Here is a 24,283-nt window from a genome sequence, read left to right on the forward strand (position 1 = left end):
TTTGTTCATGCACGTACATAAAATATATTTTAATACAGAAAGTGATTTTTTTTTTTTAATTGAAACCAAATGGTGTTGAAGGAAAAAATAATAACGCGTAAAAAATATACAAACAAAATTTTTGCTCTACAAAAATGAACGAACAAAAATTTCAAGTTATTTTACGTTAAAATTTCATAATGCGTATAATTCTAAATTTTACTATCATTTGGTTGTAATTATTGTAAATTTCTCAACGTGTAAAGATGAATATGTTTATGTAGTGAATCAGTCGTATAATAATTCGATTGGAATATACAAAGTGATGTGAATTATCGCACGGAACCTGACTGATTTCTGTTCTGTACCTGATTCAGTCCGGTGCTAGAAAACCTACATATATCCATATTTATCGTTATGCTGATTTTTTTAGATGTTGAAAAATAAGTTTACATTTGAATTAAAAAAAAAATTATTTATCTTTCATTTTTTTTAATTCAATTTTATGATTATGATGGATCGTTTTCTCAGCGCTCAATTTTCTATTTCAAAGTAAAATTATTATTTGAGTGCAGGATACGACCAGTTTCTGTGCTGGATGATAACCATTTGTTTGTGGCTTTCAACTGGTTACTGTGCTCGAGTTTAGGTGCATCACCAGACTGATTACTGTTTAGAACCTGACTGAGTCATGTGTGCACAATACTCAGTCGTGTGCTAATTAAATTTTCGTCGATTTTTTTTTAGCACCGTACAGGGCAGATGCAGAACAGTAACCAGTCGGGTTCTAATCTTTCCGTGCAGGGTCGTAATTTTGTCACAAGGATTCTTTTGAAAGCAATGAAAAAATTTATATATTTGGTAAGCCCATCAGCTGCCTGCCAAGAATGATAAACCCATTTCGGGCGATAATACATGCATGATATAACTTTATATAACATAACACAGAATAATATAATAATATAGGTTATAAAGTCTGTTAAGAAAGGCGTAACTTAGAATCAGTAATCTGCGTCTGTCGTGACGCTGGTAAGCCGCCTATTCAGAACATTAGCATCTCTCCGCAGGGTAGCGATATTATATTATGTCTACACTATTATACATAATATATTATATATGTATAGTATCTTAGCAGGTAGTGTCTATGGTTATTCTCACGTAGACACAGATGTCACGCCTATTATATTGTATTATATATGTATATTTAACAGGCGGAGCAAGTCGCTTGCATTGTCAGATTAACCGGCCGCATATCAAAAACTTTGAATTTAATCTGGCTTTTCTTATTCATTTTTATATCTACGACTTCATATCATGCTTATAATAATATAGGAGAAAAGAAAAGACAAAATAAGTCTCCCTCAATAAGTTTAAAAAGTTTTTTTTTCTCGAAATTTTCTCTCTCGAAAAGCAAAAGTATACGGAGAAAATAAACTTTCTTTTTCACTTCTAATCAAATTATATTACTTTGTAATTAATAATAATTTAATTTTTATCGAATTATTTTTGGACAATAGCAAAGCTTTCCATTATTCACGACACAAAATTTCATTAGTTTATTAATTTATATTTATTGAAAATTGCTTTCGACATTGAAAAGAAAAAAAATTATCGTGATAACGCTGTTAATTTTTTTTTCAGTGCAAAAATCTATTTGAATGACAAAATAGCCTAAAAATTTTAGGAAAAGTAAATAAACAAAATAATCTTGTAATTAGTAATAAAATTGTTGATTTACTTTGATCCAAACAATATTAAATTTTTTACAGCCACCTAAAACATACACTTCCATAAGAACTTTAATTAAATTTTAATTAAAATTTTTGAAGAGCCTTTCTCCGACATACCTTATATACAGCATTGACTCGAGTATTGTTGTTAATTTAGTTAGTCGCATAATTGAAAAGTGATAACTTACTTATTCTTCGTAAGTACCTCTAACATTCGTCACGTTCGAATCGTACTTTAATAGTTTTAAGTACTTGCGAGATAGAAGCTGACACAAGTACTCAACTAATTCTTGTTCGTCTCTGAGTGGTGAAACCTAAACTTTTGAAATATTGTTACTGATTGTTGCAGTTTCTGTGTGGCGGTGTGATGATTACTTTTGCTCAGGATATACGAGCTTGACGAGTTTCAATTTATCGCCTCGATGTTATATCATGTCAATTGTTATAGGCACGAGCTGTTCTGTTTTTATATAACATAAATATAATATACTCCTCTTTGATGCTATTGAACTTTTACCTTCATATTTAGAAATGAAAGTATTCAATATATCGATTCATGCTTCGACGTAATTGGCAGTTGATATGCAGCAATATATATCTACACAAAGACCTTAGGTTCATGGAAATATCATAAAAATTTTTATATGTAAATAAAATGATTCGTTGAGATTTCCTTTACCCGTAAGAAAATTCTGATATGCATGATTTATATGATACGTGAAAAATTTGATGTGTCTATGTATATGGTATGTCCTGATATATTCATATATATTGCTGGATATGAAAATTGACCATATCATACTATATTAGCCCACACTTGAGTATATCAAAACACATAAGGACATATTCGGTTTGAAATGTCTTGAAATGACTTTGTGTACTTACATATTTTTTCAGTAAAAGTAGTATCGAAAATCTCTGACAGAGAGCGCACGGTCGCTGAATCGTCTCCTTACAAGAGAATTAATTCTGAAGTTTCAAAATGGAAATCATTTTTTTTATTTTTTTTTAAGGAGCGTATCTAACAGGTTTCAGTTTAATGAACTTTTAATTTAATTTTTATTCATAGACATGCTGTCCTAATTTATGGACACATTTCTATAAAAAATAAATTAATTATACATAGCTTGATATGGCTATGTATAAAAAATGGCTACATTGGCTATAGTTATTAGGTAAACCCTTAATGCATCACATCCAAAATATTTACAATATTTTTTTGACGCAATAATGGAGAATTTTTTACTGCACCCGGGCAGATAAAATAGGAATTTATTTTTAACAAATAATATTTGATTAAAAATGACAGAGAAAAAATGAACTACAGGATTAAGCTGACCGCGATCTAGCTAAACGTGTGAGTGTCATTAACGAAATTCGTTAACGGCCGGTACGGATTTTCATGTGATGTATGTGCAAGAGATAAGAGTCTCATTAATTTTAAGCATCATATTGCTAAAGTCTGTTCACTAAGAAAATAAAACAAGAAGTAAATTAAAAGCCACGGTGGTTTTAATTACAAAAAAAAGTCAAAAGTTAATCTGAAATAACGTGATAAGAATGCAGTTATTAGATAAGTGTATGTATGAAAAAGTGTTCCAACACTTAAATTCCTAATGTATATATATGTAGAGCTTTTATATCACGATTCTACATCCACATTCATCGTACATCGTTTAATAACCGAGTAAATGAACAAAAGCCGAGTAAAGTAAAAGGAAGAGTAGTTGCTGCCGGGCGCAGTGAGGTCAGAGCCCGTCAGAGATCGAAGGTTAATCGCGTGGAATCGCGTAATTACGCATCCGCTGCTCGATCTCTTTTCATTGGCACGAGCATCACGAGAGCGAATTATATGTTTTTTGTTGTTTTCTTTTTTGTTCTTGTTTTTACTTACTACTGTTTCTTTTTTGGTTTCAGCAAGCACCAATTTTTCATGCAACTTCTGGATTCCTGGAATCGGTAAAAATTACTGGTGCAATGAAGACACAGATATTTATCTCTCATTCGTCTGGTTGTCGGGAGAAAATCACTCTCATTGACGTCGGAATGTGTGAAGCAGCTACGGTTTACCTTCCCTGGATTTCGCTCGTCTTCATGCCGATTCCATCCGGTAAATTAACTCGGAATTTCCATAATCTTCTCCTCATTCACGGTAAGTACCTTATGTACGTATATATCTATTATCAGATAAAGTGCACAAGAAAAAATTGAATGCCAATTTGTTAACTATTTTTAAAGTATTCAAGATGGATCACTTTTTCTTCTAGTCTCTTTTTTCTTATAAATTTTTCATGTCTTTTTATATATTCATTCAGTTTATTTTGTACAATAAAGTTCATCTCAGGGTAAGAAAATATTTTTTTTCTTAGTTTTGAAATTCAAATTATGATGAAAAAATTATTGAGGGAAATTTTCTTCTATTTTCGTAAAAAAAAAAATATTCTATTCATTTTTTTAGAAATAAACACGTAAATGAACATGTTGTTTTAACCAAAATATTAGCTCCGATTGGTTTCTTAGAGGAGTCAAATTTGGTAAAAAAATTATAATTGATCATATCATGGCAGATACGGGCATATCAGCACATATGAAATTTTTTATGTGTTATAAAAAAATTTTTTTACGGGTCAGAAAACCGTTGTGGGAGTTTGTTGCAATCGCTTCAGATCATTGAACTAAAATTTTCTTTTCATCCTTTATAAAAATATTTTTAACTTCTAATGGGTTAAATTTGAATATCAAAATACTAAAAGTCACTTCAAATACTTGTATTGTGACTGTATTAACTCATATCCGATGACTTAGTGATTTCAAGAATTGTAATTTTCCCCAAAGTGATCCTTGAAAAAAAGAAAAATGTGATGTAATTTATCGTTCGAAAATGACGTTAATAATTTTTCAAGTCTCATAGGCATTGCGGAGGAGGGTTAGTAAGCCTAAACCCCAAAAAAACGAGTAGGATAAATTTTTAATAGTAACCAAAAATAGTAAATTTAATTTGGTATAAAATAAAGTAATGTAGAGTAATGAAGTTATTGTTAAGTATTGTATTTTTATAAAACCCAGGAGACTTTAGGGGACGTAAAAGTCATTTTCCGCTCGTAGTGTGTACTGAACATATCCATAAAGATATACTTATGTGCACATACTTTTACGAGCGTTATACAAAGAGATATTAAGTATTTATGACACCAGCGAGCAATGCAATAAATAAATGATGGCGTGTGCGCCTCCTAATGAGCTATACCGCCGAGACACCCGCTCTGGTCGCTGACTCACTACTCGTGCATTACAGACATATATGTATATTATATGTACTATGTATTATATGTACAATTTACAGACTGTCCCCTCGCATAACACATTGCGTTAAGCTCCCTTCTTTCATTTTATTATCTGTCTCCTCTTTCACTTGATCGTGTGACTTTTATCCTCATCACTCCAAATATTACTCGTCTTTTTCTTTACTTTCTTTTTTTTCTATTTTCTTTATTTTAATTACTCAATACAACTGTTTAAATAAATAAATAAAAATTAAACTTTATTAATTAAGTGACATCTCTCTTACGTATAATTTGTCAAGTAAATTCTAATATTTGTCGAAGAAAATTAATTACATGTTTACATTTCCTCAGCATCTTCGCTGTCAGTATATATAGTATATAATTTTCTCGGCAAATATTACGATTTAGTGAGCAATCTTCATTAATTAACGTTTGAACATAAATATATGCGTACTTTTATGACTTACATCGCATATTACATTATATTTCTAATAAAGTCTTGATAATGTTTAGTTTAATTTAACTAAAATAAATTTTATTACAAGTTCCTGGTGAACTAGAATTAAATTAAAGATTACATTTGTGATAGATAATTACAATTTTTTATTATTCGTGTATAATATCTATCCCCATTTCATTGCTTATCATTTATCATTATAGTGATATCTCAACAGGTTAACCGTAAAAAATTTAATATACATGTATGTGCAAAATAAACAGCATTATTATGACTTATTGAAATAAACGGTTAAACATACATCCATAGATGTGGCATTTAGCGTTAACTATCATTATCGTGTTAAACTTTTCACTCAGCGCTACAGTGTAGGATTACTAAGTACTTACCCCCGGGACAACCTGAAGAAAATTCTCTTGCTACTTCTCGTAAATTTAATCCAGCTATTCGCAATGCTGAGACGGCTTTGTCGAAATGATGAGCAAGGGAAAGATCGTTTAATCCCACGGGGGATCATGCTAGATGAATATTTTGACTTCAGTCACTAAGTAATGATTCATAGATATATATATATATATATATATATATATATATATATATATATATATATATATATATATATATATATATATATATATATACATCCACAGTCCATGGGCACAAATATAGTACAATACATTCGTCGATCTATTTATCTGTATATATTTATGAGACTTTTAAATTAATACCGTATCGTTTGTATCTCGCGTGATTAAGAGCAATTAATCGCATCGCCTACTTATTTAACCTTATTTATTCATTAATTATTAACTATTTGCATATTCATAACTTTATTTATTATAAATAATTAGTTTTATTGTTTTTTTCGGTTATTTTATTCCATTATTTATATTCGTTGACTGTGGAAAGAAGTTTAGTTTAAAAAAAAATTATTGATTATCTCTCACATAAAAATTACTGTAACGAAAATTTTTATTCTTTCCAATGCGTACTTAAAGATACTCGATAAATAGTAGTGTGTACACGTAAGAGATGTTAAATGTTAATGCTTAAAGATGGCGCGTGGAGGGTTTCAGCCAGGTTTGTTTGACCTCTTGGATCTAAGCCAAATAGAAATTGGCTATTGACCAAACTAATGGTAGCTGAATTACCGGTGTGTTACTACTGTAGTGCGTCGTACCGTGCTGAAATGCTTCGGCCTTGTTACACGTCGTATATTCGATTATCTACTGGTTTATTACATAGATGTGGTCAGAGGACAACGTTATTCGTTCTCTCTACACCCTTATATATCTACCACACACCATATATGTATACTTTTATAGACACAAATATGCATTAATATTAATTATTTAACATGCAACTAACAAATTATTCAGTTATTAATATCATAAAACGTATTGTTAAAAATTTTCCCTCTTTACTCAGTAATAACGGTGATAGTTGCGTCCGATTAAAACTCATAAGCACCAAGATTAATTTTTAATTAACTAAGTGGTTTTATCTTTGTTAAGTTTTTGGAATCATTATTTTGCAATGCGTGTCTGATAGTTTAGATTTGATTAGAGTGTAAATAATGGTGAACCTCAATCAATCGTTTGGCTGAAGGATTTTCGGTTTAGTCGGTTGTCAGATTCATAGGTAGGCTAGTATACATATATATATATATATATATATATATATATATATATATATATATATAGCAGTCAGACGTAATTTGACGCCCGTGATTCGTTAAAGATGCTTGTTAGCAGGCGTTATATAGTCGAGTAGTAAATTATATGACAGTGGAGTGAAAATTGATGAAGGGCTTGGTTGGGGTATTGTGGCGCATGGCTATTGGAAGAAAAAAAAACTGAAAAAAGTTTAGTGTCGATTTAAATATGCGGACCTTAACCATTCTTGTTATTATAAAAATAAAAAATTATACGAATTCAAATTTACTGTAATCGATATTTTTTGTTGAAGATTTCATTTTTTTTATTTTAATTTTTTTTTATTTTTATATTATTATATTAAATAAATTGAACTAAAAACCAATGTCAGATCAGTTTCGTAGGAGAGTCAATGAAATTATTTCCATTTTAAAATTCAACACCTTAGACTAAATTCTCTTGTTAGGAGAAAGATTTAGCGATCATGTGTCCTCTGTCGGAGATTTTCAACACCAATTTTGGTTGCAAAATTATATATGGACTTATATAAGCATATCAGGCCATGTATGGACAAATCAAATTTTCTAGTTTGAATTAAAAAACTAATTGTATACCTACACGGAGAGAAAAATTTAGTCAAAATGACTATACAAAGTATCTTTGAATGACGTATCCTTAAAATAAAGATTTGTTTCTCCATTGTTATAATAATTTTACTCAATTTAAGCATACGACAAATAGCCTGCGTAAACATGTGCTGCTTTATTGATGTCGCCATCTACTTCGCCAACATGAGGATCTGTATACTTGATTTGGCCATACGGTAGATCACTATCGACAATAGAGAGTGCGGAGTTTACGCAATCGCATTTTTAACGTATTCCGATGTTGTGTTGTGTAAATTAATATCAATATCTTTAATTAATTCATTATATTCAAATAAATAATAATTATTGAAGATAAAAATTTATTGCTAATGGATGATTGGGTAAAGAAAAAGCTCTCGGAGTGGAACTTAGATTATCTTGGATCAATTTTCAACGGTATGTATTTTTTAATATTTTTATTTGTAAACAACTAATCATTTAACCTATATAGATTAAGTTACAAAAATCGACGCGTAGTCAAATGATTAATATTTAAATTAATTTTTAGATAATGAAATTGACGAAGAATCGTTTAAATCGTTCAAAGAAGACAATATTAGAAATTTGATTTCAAAGATCGGTCCACAAATAAAATTTTTAACGAAATGGAAATCGGAGTTCGGAAATTTTAATGACACAGTTGATTTACAAGTATATTCTAAATATTTTTATTGAATTAATATTTTTATTAATTCAAGATTATCGTTTTATTCACTCTAAATCATTCCTTATTCATAGGTTCTTCGTAATCCTCTCTCTCCTCGTCCTAATGGAAATTTTTTGAATAATATTGAAGTAATCTATACTGAACCAGGTATATCTAAATTTCATTTTGTAGTAATTTTGATAAGTTTTCATTGTTTTCTACAACTCAAAATTATTTCTTATTAAGAAACAAGTTTAATTTATGAAAAATATTAAATACAAATGTTATAGATAACAATGTAGAAATTGGAGTCAGTGAAAATATGCCATGTGATCCTTTACCTTCTTAATTATTACAAAAATCACCGAGATCTTAATGACACATACCGTAAACTTTTGTGTGATGCCATTCTTTTGCATGAAATGCGCGCTGATAACACTTTAATGTACTTAAAATTTCTTAGTTTATTTGCTCTTGAATTAAATAATATTTTAAGATATTTTTACATAATGACTAATGAAAGTTTTTTTGTAGGATTACTCCGGAGCGTCTATATGATCTATCGCAATTAGTACCAAAACTATTCATCTCAGAATTGTCAACCACCTACTACGTACGATATTTTAAAGAAGGCAATAGAAAAATTTTACCCCGAGGAAAATTATATTCTCGTTACAATTACTGGAGGGACGTCTTAATAAAATCAGGATCATCACAGAATTTTCGAGGAGTAAAACGCAAGGTCATCGATGAATCCAAACCAGTTCGCTTGGGGACTTATGAAAATATTTTAAAAATTGACTGTGCTCGTTTAGATGTTATTGATCAATTAGAATATCTCACGGAGCATATAGACCCGTGGAATGTAATAAAACAGTATTGGGAAAATACTTCTCGTCATCGGATTCAAGAACTCATAAAAAACAGTCAAGTAACGAGCTTAGATTATCTTACAACATATCCAGTGCTCAGAAATATTAATGATGGTTTACAATTAATTGATATTGATTTTAATACTCAATATCCCGAGAAAGCATCGTGCTTAACTAATAAATATCAAGATTTAGAAAAAAAAATTTACACTTATTGTGTGAAAAAATCAAAAAAAAAGTGAAGACATTAAAAATCACATTAGTTTATTTGAAAGGAATCGCGATAAAAATGAAGATGTTAGAAGTGCAATTATATTTCGATGGCTCCCTTCACTTTTACCCAATCCTGCTCTTTTAACTTCTCGTGATAAGTCAACGTGGCGACCAACCAAAGAAGACGTAACTGAAGGGTTTCTTTTGCATGTTAAGGATGAACACACGTTGAAGGTCAAATTGGAAACTAGAAAAGCTAAGCTGAAAAAATTTGGTTTATCAGAACAGCCATTGTCTGTTCTCATTGGAGAATCTTTAAATAACATTACAAAGCGTTTAGTCATCATCAACGACGTTAAATACGTTGCCAACTCTACAATCGAATGCGTTGATTTGACTTTTAAAAGCTTTTACAGCTTACAATTAGAATTTTCTCGAGAAGCTGCTTATCCGTGGATATTCTTGAAAGATGTTATCTATAAGATTACTTGTGACGATGATGTAGTCATCCCTCCACTTGATACGTTTATTAATGATTTGGATCGAGCTGTTATTTCATAACTAATTGATTAACTTATCAAATTAATGTATTTTTAATTTAAGAAATGGATATTAATACTAATTCAGACGGAAGTAAAGACTTTTACAATAAGTTATTAAATGCTACTTTAAAGCTATATGGCACCTCAAGTATTTCTTTCAATCAAGTAGATTATATTTTTGATATGATTCAGGAACTCTTTAAGTTAGAACATACGAATATCAAAAATACCTTACAGCGTAATGCAGATAATGATAAAAGTAAACAAATTAGTTCTAATGTCTTAAGTATTTGTAATTCATCAGAAAATTCTTTTAAACAATTTAATACTGAATATCACCGTCTTCAAGTTTTACAGAAAAATAAATGCTACATACCCCCAATTGAGTTTTTTATTGGTAGTAGGTGTGCAACTTTAAAAAGAGATAGTGAAGGAAATCCTAAATCTAAGCCTAAAACTGCGACAGGAATTTTATTTCCATTACGAGCAATGTTTAAGAAGGTTTTTGAATTGCCAGGCATATATGAGAGCGTTCAACATTACAAGCAAGAATTAGAAAAAAATAAAAATATAGTAACGAATTATATTCAAAGTATTAACTGGCAAAAGAAAATTGCGAACTTTCCATCAAAAAATGATGTGCTTCTTCTTCTTTTATTTAGTGATGATTATGAAACCGGAAACTGTCTAGGTAGTCATGCTGGCTCTAATAAGTTATGTGGTACATATGTATCAATCGCTTGTTTCCCACCACATTTACAATCATTAAATTCAATATTTCACGCGCTTATATACTATTCTAAAGATCGACAAGAGTATGGAAATTTCGCAGTTTTCAGAACTTTAATACAGGAACTACAGTTTTTAGAAACCACAGGGGTAGAAATTAATTTACGTAATAACGTAAAAAGGACCATTTACTTTAAACTTGGCCTCATTTTAGGCGATAATTTGGGCTTACATTCTATTCTCGGTCTTGTTGAAAATTTTAATTCATCTTACTCTTGCCGATTCTGTAAGATGGATAGTGTTCAGCGTTCTTTGGCAACTTTGGAGGATCCAAGATTAATACGTGACAAAAACTCTTATGATACTGATGTTAGTTTGAAAGATCCTAGCTCTACCGGTATTAAACAAAATTGTATTTTTAATCGTTTATCTAGTTTTCACATTTTCGACAATGTAGTAGTGGATATTATGCATGACTTTATTGAAGGAGTTATGCACAGAGATATGCACGATATTTTAAATTATTATATTAACACAGTAAAACTTTTTTCTCTCGTAGAATTGACTCATCGGATTAAATTGTACGATTTTGGTGAGTTTGATATTAGAAATAAACCACCTGAAATTTTGGTAAGTCATTTAAAGTGTGGATCACTGAAAATGTCTGCAGGTGAAATGCTGACATTTGTTCGCCACTTCGGTATCATAATGGGTGATCTAATACCAGATGAAGACATTGTCTACAGGATTTATTTAAACATCCTTGAAATTCTCGATATCATCTTATCACGATCAGTTCATAAACAATGTCGAGGATTACTGACATCTTTGGTATCTGAGCACCATTTATTGTCAAGTAGTATTTTTAAGCGTAAATTTAAAACAAAAGAGCATAATATGATCCATTATGATACCGTAATGCATGAATCTGGTCCATTAATCAATTTTTCTGGCATGCGCTGGGAAGCGAAACAAAGAGTCTCGACTATTAGCTTCAGTGTCTAATTCACGAGTAAATGTGTGCTATACTCTTGGTGTTAAACATCAGCTCAAATTTGGCTATTTTGTCCAATCACAAACCATGTTTCCTGCGGAATTGTTAACTGGTGTCTTAACACAAGTTTTGATTAACCAATTACTTTCATTAGATAAAAATGATTCTATAACAATTCATAAATTTTCTAATAAAAAAATTAACACGTATGATTTCATTGAAAAAAGAGGAATTAAATACAAACCAAAAATGACCTTATGTATTTCTCACGGAGATTATAAACTTAACTTTGGTACTATTAAATATGTAATGATTGAGCAAAATGTTATTTATTTCATTTATGAAAAATTAAATACAGTTTTTGATAGTCATCGTCATGCCTTTCAAATACTAAGTTCTAAACAAGATAATTATATTATAAGTTATGATGATTTAGTAGACCTGTATCCCGTATCTTTAATTCAAAACTCCGATAAATATTATATTTTACTACATTACTTAGCCTAAAATATTGTATAATAATGTATTCTATCAGTTATCACAATAAAATTCGTTATTTGTAATTTATATTATTTTTATTAGTAATACTTATAATCCAAATATTAATCAGCTGTACACTGATAGAAGTATTATTTTCAATTTAAGAAAATTTCTTAATAGTTAACCAATCATTAATTAGAGACTATTTTTTACCTTTGAACAAATATTTTTTACTATTGAAAATAATTTGTTAGTATTAAAAAAATAATGAGCAACAAATTTATTAAATATTAACAAATCATATTTAATAGTAATAAATATTTGTTTATAATGCTAAAAATGGTCTCTAATAAATTATTTGTTAATATGTAAGAAATTTTTTCTAATCTTAAAAAATCTTTCTATCAGTGTAACTTATTTTAAATTGATCGATTTCAAGTTAATTTAATATTCGTACACTGTCAAAAATGTTTTGGATTCTGTGTAGTGTACATGACTCGATGTTACAGAGTAAAATTCTTCTTGAAGGGAATTTAATTCTCTATAAAAATATCGGACATAATTTTTTTGTATTTTTTCTATTATTAATCATAATAATAATTTTTTTTAATTCAAAAATTTTTACACTGTCGCTTTACATCGTACGGAGTAGGGTGGGTCAAAAAAATCGAATAATTTATTTTTGACTTTATACTCTGAAAAATAGGTTCGTAGACACCTAAAAAGAATTCTCTCCAAGTATAAGCTCTTAATTATAACGGGAAGGTCCTCCGCTTTGCGGGTTTCTATTTTTTTCGAATAATCAGATAAAAAAATTTATATCTCGCTTCCAACTGCTTGGAAAAATATTCCGTGGCATAGATTTTGTGAGAAATTGAATGCTTTACAAAAAGGTCTCTTATGACTTTTTCAAAAACTCAACCGATTAAAAGATATTCATAGTTGAAGTTTGGCTATTTTAAGGAAAATATTCGTTTTTATTATGAATTTTATAAGTCGATGAAAAAAATTATTTCGGATTGCGGAACTCATGATTTTGTAGGAAATTTACTGCTCTACAAAAATGGTCTCTTATGATTTTTGATTAAGTGAAGCCGTTACGAGATATTCATCGTCAAACATTAACGAATATCAATATTTCCAGTTTTTGATCAATAATTCGATAAATTTTAATTTAAACTATGAGTTTCAGGAAAATTTACATAAATTTGAGTTTCGATCGATAAAGAAATGTTATAAACAATTTTTTTAATATTGTTTTCAGTCTTGAGCTTGTTTGATTGCATTAAAACAAGAAATTAGAGCATTTTTTTCGACATATAGCCAATGATTAGTTTAATTTGAAGTGAATGACATATTTCTTTGTCAAATTTAATATGAAAAGTATTGAATCAAGTGAGAAACAACCAGTATTTAACTTTTTTATAGATAAATTTTTTATTGAATTATCAATTGCAATATAATTGTCTATATTTTTAACATAACAGTACGCTATTACTATAAATAATTTCTTTTATTACAATTTGGGAATGTTTTTGATGTTCTTTGACAACTTGCAATAAGTACTGGAATTGTTCTTCATTTTTGTCAAGCATTGATTATATTCACTGACTAATGCAACAGCTCGCTCTGCTGAATCATTGACAACTTTTAGTTGTTGAAAGTATTCTTTATTTTCGAGATAACTCTCATTAGTAGGCCATAATTCAACATCGACATCAAGAAAGTCATACGGTAGATCGAAGATTTTGAAAAGATTTAATGACTTTTTAGACACAAAGTCACTCAGAGTTCTCTGCGCCAATGAATTCAAATCTTTTTAGCAATTACAAATCTTTTAGCTTTAGAATCTGTACCTTCACGAGTATTAACAGCTTCAACAATACTTTTTTTTTTACTTCTAATGGAACGCCATCGTCAAACAGTGATAAAATGGCAAGTTCATCGCTCAAATACCATAAGTGCGAAATCATTTTTTCACACGTAGCTGAAGAAATCAAAGGATTGATATGTTTGTACTCCAATAAATTTTTCATAAACTGCAAGTCATGATAAGCAGCAGTTGTTGCAGAAGTTGATGAAAACCAAGCTTTTAAATACAATGTGACTATAAAAATACAGAAATGACGAAGACCATGCAATTCTTTCTGAGAGAGTTTGAATTCATCTCTGAATAGATACATTTTCAAACTATAAATGGCCTTAGCCATCCATCTAGCATGATGAACAGCACCAGGACGTTTGAAAGAAATCTTTTCTTGAGGCATTTCTCCAAGGAAAATCAATGATAATTCCAATAATTCTTTATCTAACTTATTATAACATTTCTTTATCGATCGAAACTCAAATTTATGTAAATTTTCCTGAAACTCATAGTTTAAATTAAAATTTATCGAATTATTGATCAAAAACTGGAAATATTGATATTCGTTAATGTTTGACGATGAATATCTCGTAACGGCTTCACTTAATCAAAAAATCATAAGAGACCATTTTTGTAGAGCAGTAAATTTCCTACAAAATCATGAGTTCCGCAATCCGAAATAATTTTTTTCATCGACTTATAAAATTCATAATAAAAACGAATATTTTCCTTAAAATAGCCAAACTTCAACTATGAATATCTTTTAATCGGTTGAGTTTTTGAAAAAGTCATAAGAGACCTTTTTTGTAAAGCATTCAATTTCTCACAAAATCTATGCCACGGAATATTTTTCCAAGCAGTTGGAAGCGAGATATAAATTTTTTTATCTGATTATTCGAAAAAAATAGAAACCCGCAAAGCGGAGGACCTTCCCGTTATAATTAAGAGCTTATACTTGGAGAGAATTCTTTTTAGGTGTCTACGAACCTATTTTTCAGAGTATAAAATCAAAAATAAATTATTCGATTTTTTTGACCCACCCTAGTACGGAGTTCTCGGAGTCCATTTTTACCCCAAATTTTTTTATAATGTACAGTCACTTTTAGTTTTTATACACTTTTTTAGGATCATATTAACCTCCTAATTTTTGTTTATTAGTAGATTTCATAGAAATCTAACTATTGTATTTGTCCTCATGACGCAATTTTCAAAAAATTTTGCTTGTTTCTCGGTCAGCTCGACAAACTGAGTCCGAAAACACATCTCGTTTAGAAATTTATATATGTATGTATTTATATATATATATATATATATATATATATATATATATATATATATATATATATATATATATGTATATATATATATATATACGATATAACGCGGTTTGTCACGACAATAGCGTCTTCAATTCTTAATAGATCTTAATGAAACTTTGAATACTTCTTTTTTTTCAGATTTTTGAAGATCAAGTTCGAAGCTGAGCTCAATCGGTCGAGTAGTTTAGAAATAGAAGGATTTTGAAATTTTGAAATTTCAAAAATTTCAATTTCACTTACATTCATACGTGAATAACTTTTGAATGCTTCAAATTTTTTAAGATCTGTAAAATGCATTTTAAAGTTCATTAAATAAGCTTTAATTTGACCTATATAAAGTATAATAAATCTCATTATTACGCCTTTTTTTGCTACAGTCTTTATGGAGTACATGAAATTTAGCTTTTGCATTCGTTGTATTCTGTTTTTTTTGTAGTAGATTTCACAAAAATCTAACTATTGTATTGGTCCTCATGGAGTATCATGTAGTTTAAATATTTATTCACTTAATAAAAAAAATAATGTGAAATCTACTTCCATTTCGGCTGCCGAATGGCCTTTTTTTTATAACATAATTTATTCACATGTCAAACAATGTCCGGACAGTAATAAAAATCTTTTATATGTCTAAAATAACGATACGATCATCATTTTAACAATACGCAATAACAAAACGTGGTATAGTTGAATTAGCTATACGATGTATCATAAAGATAGATAACTATATTCCGTATGGCTAAAATAGCTATACAGATCCTCATTCTGACAAAATTTTTCTCTCCGTGTACAATTTTTTCAATAACAATCTAGTTGTTATTTCAACAAATTATTTTCCCACGCATATTTATTGACAGTAGAATAATGTTTTTAAGCTTTCTATGAATAAATCAATTGATGTCGGTTCAGAGCTGGCTCTACTCAATCTTAGATCTCTCCTCCTGAAGATAAGTGAAGTAAAGTAAAGTACGGTGTTGTAGTCTGTACAAGAGGAATAGTACCAGCCGTTACACTGAGTCACAACGACGACAATGAAAAAGTTAAAAGAAATTTTAGCAACCAAGAAAAATAGAAGCGTCGTTGAAAAGAAATTCCTTGGGCGTCAAGTACCCTAGGTACTTCTTCTTTGTATACTCGAAGGATTTTTCTCTAATGAAATAATTAAAATTACAAAGCTTTTCCTGGCATCCGGCTTACAAGACGCGCTCTGGAGCTTCTTTTACTTTTTTTTTCTTTCCGGTTATATGTAATGTACAGAAGCTTGAATTTAAATTTATACATTAGTATTTGTACACGTTGCTGTCAGAAGGAATTACGTCGTCAGCGTTTTCAACGTCTAGAAGTTAATTAATTAAGTTCGACAAACTTGGTGAATTTGTTACGGTCTCTTTTACTTATTTAAGTAAAAATTCGTAGCATGTACTTATTCATTATCGCGACTTGAGTCCATAGTTATAATAGTTCATAAAATTCATTATCCGAATGATGATAATAATGAGCTTTGAATTTTCAATAAATGGCTTTTGCGCAGTAATTATTACAAGTGGGGTCAACCTCATTTTGTGAAAAATACCATAACTATGTGAAAAATGATTATGTATGTTAAAATTTCTTTTTTTGATTCTGCTTGTTTTTACGGCACATTTATGATAAAAAATATCGTGAAAGGAAAAAATAAAGATTTCGATAGCTTTTTTGCCTTTAAAAGTTGGAAAAATATTGGGCTTTCATGTTTTAGGATAAATTTTTTATTTTATCCAAATTAAATAAAAAAATTGATCAATTTGATCAAAAAAAGAAAAATTTTTTTTCTATGGCCAAATATAAGGCAAAATGGGGTTGACCCCACTTGTAAATAATTAACTTTTTTCGCTTGCTAGTTTTTTTTTTGTTTTTATATTTTTAGCGTCTGGTTATTTTTTGCCCTCCATTATCAGAAATGACGACGAAGGGTCGTGACAAAGAGAAACACCTCAGGGGATCTGGAGACATACTACTTCTAGTGTACATTACCGTGTATCGAGAATCCCTTGGCTCTTTTTCTCGGCAACAAGGACCATCAGTACCATACCTATCTACACCCCTTATATAATACATACAAGTATACACAAAGCAATACTCCCCATACCTGTTTGGTGAAATGGATTTGCACCGAAAGTGAGCGCGTCGCGTGATCGTAACGTGTTAAAATATTGGTTACTTGGTGTTTCTTACGGTAACTCAGTTATTATTTGGCAAAAAAGATGCGACCGAAAGCGAGTTTAAGAGCGTTATATTTTTTAGCTGTAACGTTTGATATCTGAAGCACACACATTTCAGCTCGTTAAAAGTTTACGATCTTGGGTTTTGTAATCATAAACGCCTTTTTTCCCGGTTTTATTTATTTAACTAGCAATTTTTTCTACTATGTTATTTATTTATTTTTCTTAAGTTAATATTTACCTTAAAGTTTCAACATTTGTTAGCACACACATATACTTCCAAAGCTAAGTAGCCTGTGGCGTAATTTTTATTGTAACGCGCGCGCTACGCCAACTATTTGGCTAAACAGCCATCGGCATTTTTGACCGGTCACGCCTACTGTTTGTTTCACAGGAATTTGTTTTCTCACGTGTGAGAGTCACTATCATTATAGCATTAACGCGCGACGTCGGTCTAGTTTACAAAGGTGATCATCTTAAAAGTATAAAAAATATATATACATATATAAGTATCAAAAATAATATAAATTGATGCCGCGAGCTAGAGAATAGGCACCGTCTTTTGATGAATTTAACGACGCCGATCACCTGGTAGATGTTCATATAAAATATATGAAGCTTCTCAATATCTTTCGTATCGTATAGTATATTCTATAGAGTATATTCTATACACCAGGATCTAAAATATAATATATCAGATGTATTGAAACCACACTAAAAGTATAGATTCATTTCTATCTTCTGTGTACTTGTGCGGTACAATGAAGCCTGATACTTTTCTAAAAACTCCGGTCTCTTGGATCGAACTCTCTATTTTTGTATACAATATCTATATCGTTCTCTTTCACCTTTGTACTTCCTTTCAGGCCACTCATCGCACCCGTGCTCCTCACGTAACACCCGTATCTGTCGGATAATCAAGTTTTGCTACTTAATTTATCGAGCAGAGATTTTAACGTCGATTCACTCACTTATCTTCTATTCTATCTTGTCTCTCCTCGTCTCCTCGTTGTGAGTCACCAAACTATTCAATTACCGTGCTTTTCATTTTCAGACAAAGTTTTAAACTTTCCAATGAGGTTGTTAATGAACTTCCACAATAAAAAAAACATATATTTGTTTCAGATAAATCGATTTCATTGTTGTAACTTATTTTTTTGAAAAAGTGTTTTTTTATGAGTTTAAAATTTAGCAACAGGTCAGATTAATCACTTAATCGAAGAAAAGATAAAATATCATCCTGAATGAAGAAGTTAATTATTGAAATCATTGTTTACTTGTTTTGAATAAATCAAGTATTCGATTAAATTTTTTTTCATGGGTTTTTCGTTTTAGTGAAGAGAAAAATGCTAAGTACAAGTAAGCGTATGCATTCTACTTAGTTTATTCGTATTAATAGAATTAGCTTTAGTTAAGTCGAATATCACGAGGACTACTTCGAGAAACAAAATTTGAAAATGAAAATTGAAAAAAAGTCTTGTGATTCGGTAAGGCTATTTAAGATCGTGTTTTTATTGAATCTTAATGTTTTAGGATATTCATGCTTTAATTTCGAAGCATTTGTAACATTAGAAAAAATCAAATTAATATTAAATGTTATTTAGCAGCAGATTTATATCAACCTCCATTTCTATTCCAAAAGTAAATAATTTATTTCACCCTTCTAAATCTCTTGTTTGACACTGATAAATATTTATTTGACCATTTCCAAGTTTACGATTTCGTTGGTTAAAATAAATACTATTTCACTTAAATAAATATTTTTTCATCGTCAATTTTATAGTCGTACTACTATTTAAATTTCATGACCTTTCTCGACGTTTGAAACATGATTTTCCATTACCTGGCCCTTGAATTTACATTTTGTAAAACTTTCAATACTTTATCGGAAATTATGATTGAATTTTTTTTTTCTATTTCCTTAACCGCTCAAGTGATTTGTTATCAAAGATATATATATATATATATATATATATATATATATATATATATATATATATATATATATATATAGATATATATGTATATATTGGAAACGAAATTTTATTAGCGACCTGATGCTGGTGGTATAAAAGGGGGAAAAATATAATGTTTTCTGCGTACAAGGTTACATTGCCCAGAAATCATATTACTAGTACTTCTACACCAGTAATAATAGTAGTAGTGAAGTCTATATATATTTATAAAAGTTTTGGTTGGCTCATGCGCTTGCTCGTCGGTTACATTCCCCAGTGAATCTAAAAAATTAATGTTACCATTAATAATTTCTGGACTTCGTTTAGTTTTTTATAACAGAATACAGGGGCAATAGATATATATGTATATGATTTTTTTTATTTTAACCCAAAAGTTATGATTCCCTGCGGGAACAACGTATTTAAATAATTGATACACTCCCGTAGACATTTTCATTATTTTATAATACAGATATTACATAATATAAACTATACATACCTCATTCAATATTTAATACCTACACAGCAATATTTTTATCAAATAAATATAGCTTCTGTTATGAGTAATATGCGTCGCAAAAGACTCCATTGAATGGTTGAATAAAGCCTGATTTGATATGTAAATGATAAATCGACATGAATGCATGCTCAAAACCACCCAAATTGATGAAAATAAAATAAAAAGACGATAAAAAAATAATAATAGAATATTTGAAAAAGTATAAAATTCCGTGTACTCAGTTCTGAATTTACTTTAAAACTTTCGGTTTATATTTCACGACTCTATACTGCTAAAGTAAGACCAACTTTTCGTCGCACATTTTCCAATCGATCGGTCCGCCACCGCGAATGTCCGCGTTACTGTCAACTTGATCGATCATCTTACCGCAAAATCGCCGATCTATTGTTATAGGCAAGGATTGTATTCAATCAATAATAGCGCAATCATGTCGTTTCGAGTTATAAATAAGAAGTCACTATTGTTTATCGTACTATCGAGAGTGGGGTGACATTAGTTCACTTCGGATAGATTTAATCAATTAAAAATTATCCACTCCGCATTCTCTCGGAAAATCACTCCATGAATTTTTTACAGTGTAGATCTATCTATATATTAGGATTTACGGAAACTCAGTTTCGAAACTTTAGATTGATTTCTGTGAGTCTATATAAATTTATTCATAAATATTCTTTTTCTCAGAATGATGGATATCATTTTACTAGTAATAAATAATTTTTTGTATAAAATATAGCAGGTATGTTTGAAATAAAAATTACAGATTTAGAATTTCGCCTTTATTCGCTTAGCCTAGACAAGCATGATTATGCCATAGTTCGGCTCATCTCCATGTCTGCACGGAAAAAAGTAAACTGTAATATTCACTCGGATTCCGGTTAGTTTTTATAGTTTCAAACAGTAAAGCGGACATCGGGGTGGCAAAAATGTAAATATTACAGAACTTAATGTAGAAAGTATAAAAGCCACAATTTATAATTTAATATCCAAAATAAGTAATTAGTAGTTGTCACTATAGTTAATAACGACTCTTTTATCTTTAAAAATTACAGTTTCAAACAGTAAAAATTGCCATTTCAATATATAGTCCATATTATGAAGAGAAGGGGAACTCAGATGAAAGAGAAGGGGGTCTCACTCTGGGAGAATTTAATATTTCAAACAGTAAAAATTATACTTTTAAAATATACATTTTACCAGTCTAAGCAAGTCAATAATTACAGTTTGATTTTTAGCGTTGCGTTTAAAATTTACCATTTTACTTTGTAAATATTGACGTTGCTTGTATTATAAATTTACTAACTTTATTCTATACTTTTTACATATCATAACATCATTTTTTAGGTACGAAATGATAAATATTAAAGTCTGAATTGTTAATTATTATACTTTAACATTTTAGACATTTACATGGCGAATATTACTGTTTGAAATAGTATTTTCTTCCATGTAAAGAGTAAATTGTAAGGTTTAAATTGTAAATATTACAATGTGAATAGTAAAATCATGATTTTACTGTTTGAAGTGGTAATTTTTAGCAGTTGATCATTACTTATTATAAATCGACTGTTATTTATTACAGTTTACTTTTTTCCGTGTGTACAATAGATTTTTCCAAAATTTATCTTTTATAATTCTTAAAAAACGCGCTCGCTTTACATTTTTACATTTAATCAATAAAGTAAAACGGAATGCAAAGCTGAAATTAAATACTTATGATTAATTTCAGTTAAATAATTTTCCTAATAAAGAACTCTTTATTAAATGGCTTAAATAAATATTTCTATCAAAAAATACCTTATCTTGAAACAAAAATAACAACAACGTTTAATTATTATTAATTATGCACATCAATGATAAAAGCCAACATATACAAAGGCTATAGATTTTCGTATAATATCCCATTTGGGATATTGAACTAGGTTCTTTTTTTATTATGAGCTTGTGTACTAAATATAAATAAAATATGTTAATAATAACATCGAGTGCATTGATATTACCAAATTAAAAATTTAATCAATAATATAATTTTATGCATTAAATAAAATACGAAAGTTTGTTGAATATAAAAGGTATCTTCAATAGTTGAATTTAAAATTTAAAACCTTTTCTCTGAAAAGAATTTTCATCAAAATATAATTGAGTCAATACATACAATATCGTTCTATTAATATTTATACTTCAATCTTTATTACGTAATTAGAATCTTAGTTTGACAAAAGTAGCATTAATGTGACATTTACAAAGAAAAAAAATTATTCAAATAAAATCATCGTTTAAATTATAAATATTATTCTATTGGAAGTTCAGTAATTTATTTTTACAAGCGTTGAAAGACTTCAATTAATTTTACCAATATCTAAAGAAAAAAATGAAATAAATTTTCGAATCAGTGTGTGGTGGGTAAAATAAATAACCAATAAATAATAATGAAAATACTTGAAAAAAGTAAAAAAAAAAAGAATAAAATAAAAAGACACCGTTTATTTGAAATAAATTAATATATAGACAGTTTGGTTATAGAATAGCAGTTAATCCCGAACGATTGAATCGTTCTCGCGCGGTTGCAAGGCGGAGACGGGAAGCGGCAATGAATGAGTTAATCAAGTGCCATCAATTCTGGGTTCGGTCTGCCACAATGTGCTGTAAAATATATATATATATATATATATATATATATATATATATATATATATATATATATATATATATATATATATATATATATATATATATGTATCTGTATATATAAAGGCGCCACTTTTAAAATACGTCAGCCACTAATTAACTCAACAACAAAACAGCGTCGTCTAGCATGAACATACTATGTTCAAAATATTCTCAGAAAATATAAAAATTATGCATAATTTATAATCTTTAAATTGTGTTGTTTGTCTTGCGTCATTATTATCGAAAAGGAAGTTGTGAAATAGAAGAAGAACATATCTATTTATAATAAAACTGAATTTTCAAAACTGAAAGCGTATGTTACAATAATTATGCTAATACGGCTCTAAAGAATTTTATCTGATGAACTTAATACTTCTTGGAGACAACACCCGAGTCCTCTATTAAATACAAATATATACCTGCCACAAAACAGAATGGGACTTACTCAGGTGTTAAATTTCATTTAATCGATCGGTAGAATCCAATTTTCGACATTCGATGTAGTATCCGGTGGTCACGACTCGATGTCTCGGATCACTGGCAATTCTTTTGCCAATTGTTCATTGATCTATCAATTATTTCGTTATTCTATACTCTCTACCGTAAAATAAAGCCTACGAAATACGATTATCTGTAATCTTCGTTATTTAAAAACTTCAACAATCCCGCTATTTTCAATTATTTCATAGCTGTCTATTATTATTCACCAATCAATATCAATATAAATTCCAAATTACGTATTGACTTACTTCAGATTATTTTTATTTCCCGTTTATGAATAATATTTTTCGTTCATTCTATTGCACATCACATAGTATTCATAGTAAAAGTAAATTTCAGTTAATAGCCGACATAAATGCAAATGTGGTAATCCGGCAAATGATTTAGGAAATTAAAACCGATCGGTTGTCATTTGTTTTTTAATTTAAATTAATGTCAATAATCGTCAAATGAAAATTGATTTTATTTATACCGAGACCTCATTTCTATTATCTACGCAAATTGAATTTTTCATCATTTAGGTTATGCCTCGGGAATTTTATTGATGTAATTCAAAAGCTAGAGAATTTTTGGATTGAAAAAAAAAATTTTTTTTTTATTTAAAATAAATTCAATTAAAAATTTTTAAAACTAAGAAAAAATTATTTCAATTATTACACTGTTATTATGAAATTGTAATTATACAAATAATGAAAAACAATAATATTAATAAAATTCATTTTGTCAATAATTGGAATTTCTGTCGTTTAAAATTTTAAATGAATTTATCGAACAGCATTAATTTAAATTAAAGGAAAAATTTGCATGCTTAATCAACAAAATTTGCAAATTTAATTTACAAATTATTCATAATATAATTTATTAAATATTGTAATTATTCATTAAAATAAATGAGATAGGCTATCTTTGAACTCTTTATTACTGTTAACGTTCTACAACTGCCTACAATCTTATTAATTACAACAATATCATGTGTTATTGCCATTAAAAAAAAAACGGTAACTAACAAAATAATTAGAGTACATATTTTA

General features: G+C 29.1%; 1 protein-coding gene across 3 annotated transcripts in view; it reads left to right on the forward strand.

Moving 5' to 3' along the window:
* The first annotated feature begins 3,408 nt into the window (after positions 1–3,408).
* The window catches only part of LOC141530696 (nephrin), a 194,394-nt gene continuing 173,519 nt past the window's right edge, over positions 3,409–24,283 (forward strand). For 2 of the 3 annotated variants that reach the window (XM_074247962.1, XM_074247964.1), the window contains exon 1: positions 3,409–3,861. In XM_074247962.1, the coding sequence (XP_074104063.1) occupies positions 3,687–3,861 (175 nt within the window). In that variant the 5' untranslated portion in view covers positions 3,409–3,686. The remainder of the gene's footprint in view (positions 3,862–24,283) is intronic. The other variant, XM_074247966.1, reaches the window with a different exon arrangement.

This window comes from Cotesia typhae, unplaced genomic scaffold, assembly GCF_013202065.1.
Source record: "Cotesia typhae breed Kobodo isofemale line unplaced genomic scaffold, CoteBio_Ctyphae contig_5, whole genome shotgun sequence".
Classification (NCBI taxonomy): Eukaryota; Metazoa; Arthropoda; class Insecta; order Hymenoptera; family Braconidae; genus Cotesia; species Cotesia typhae.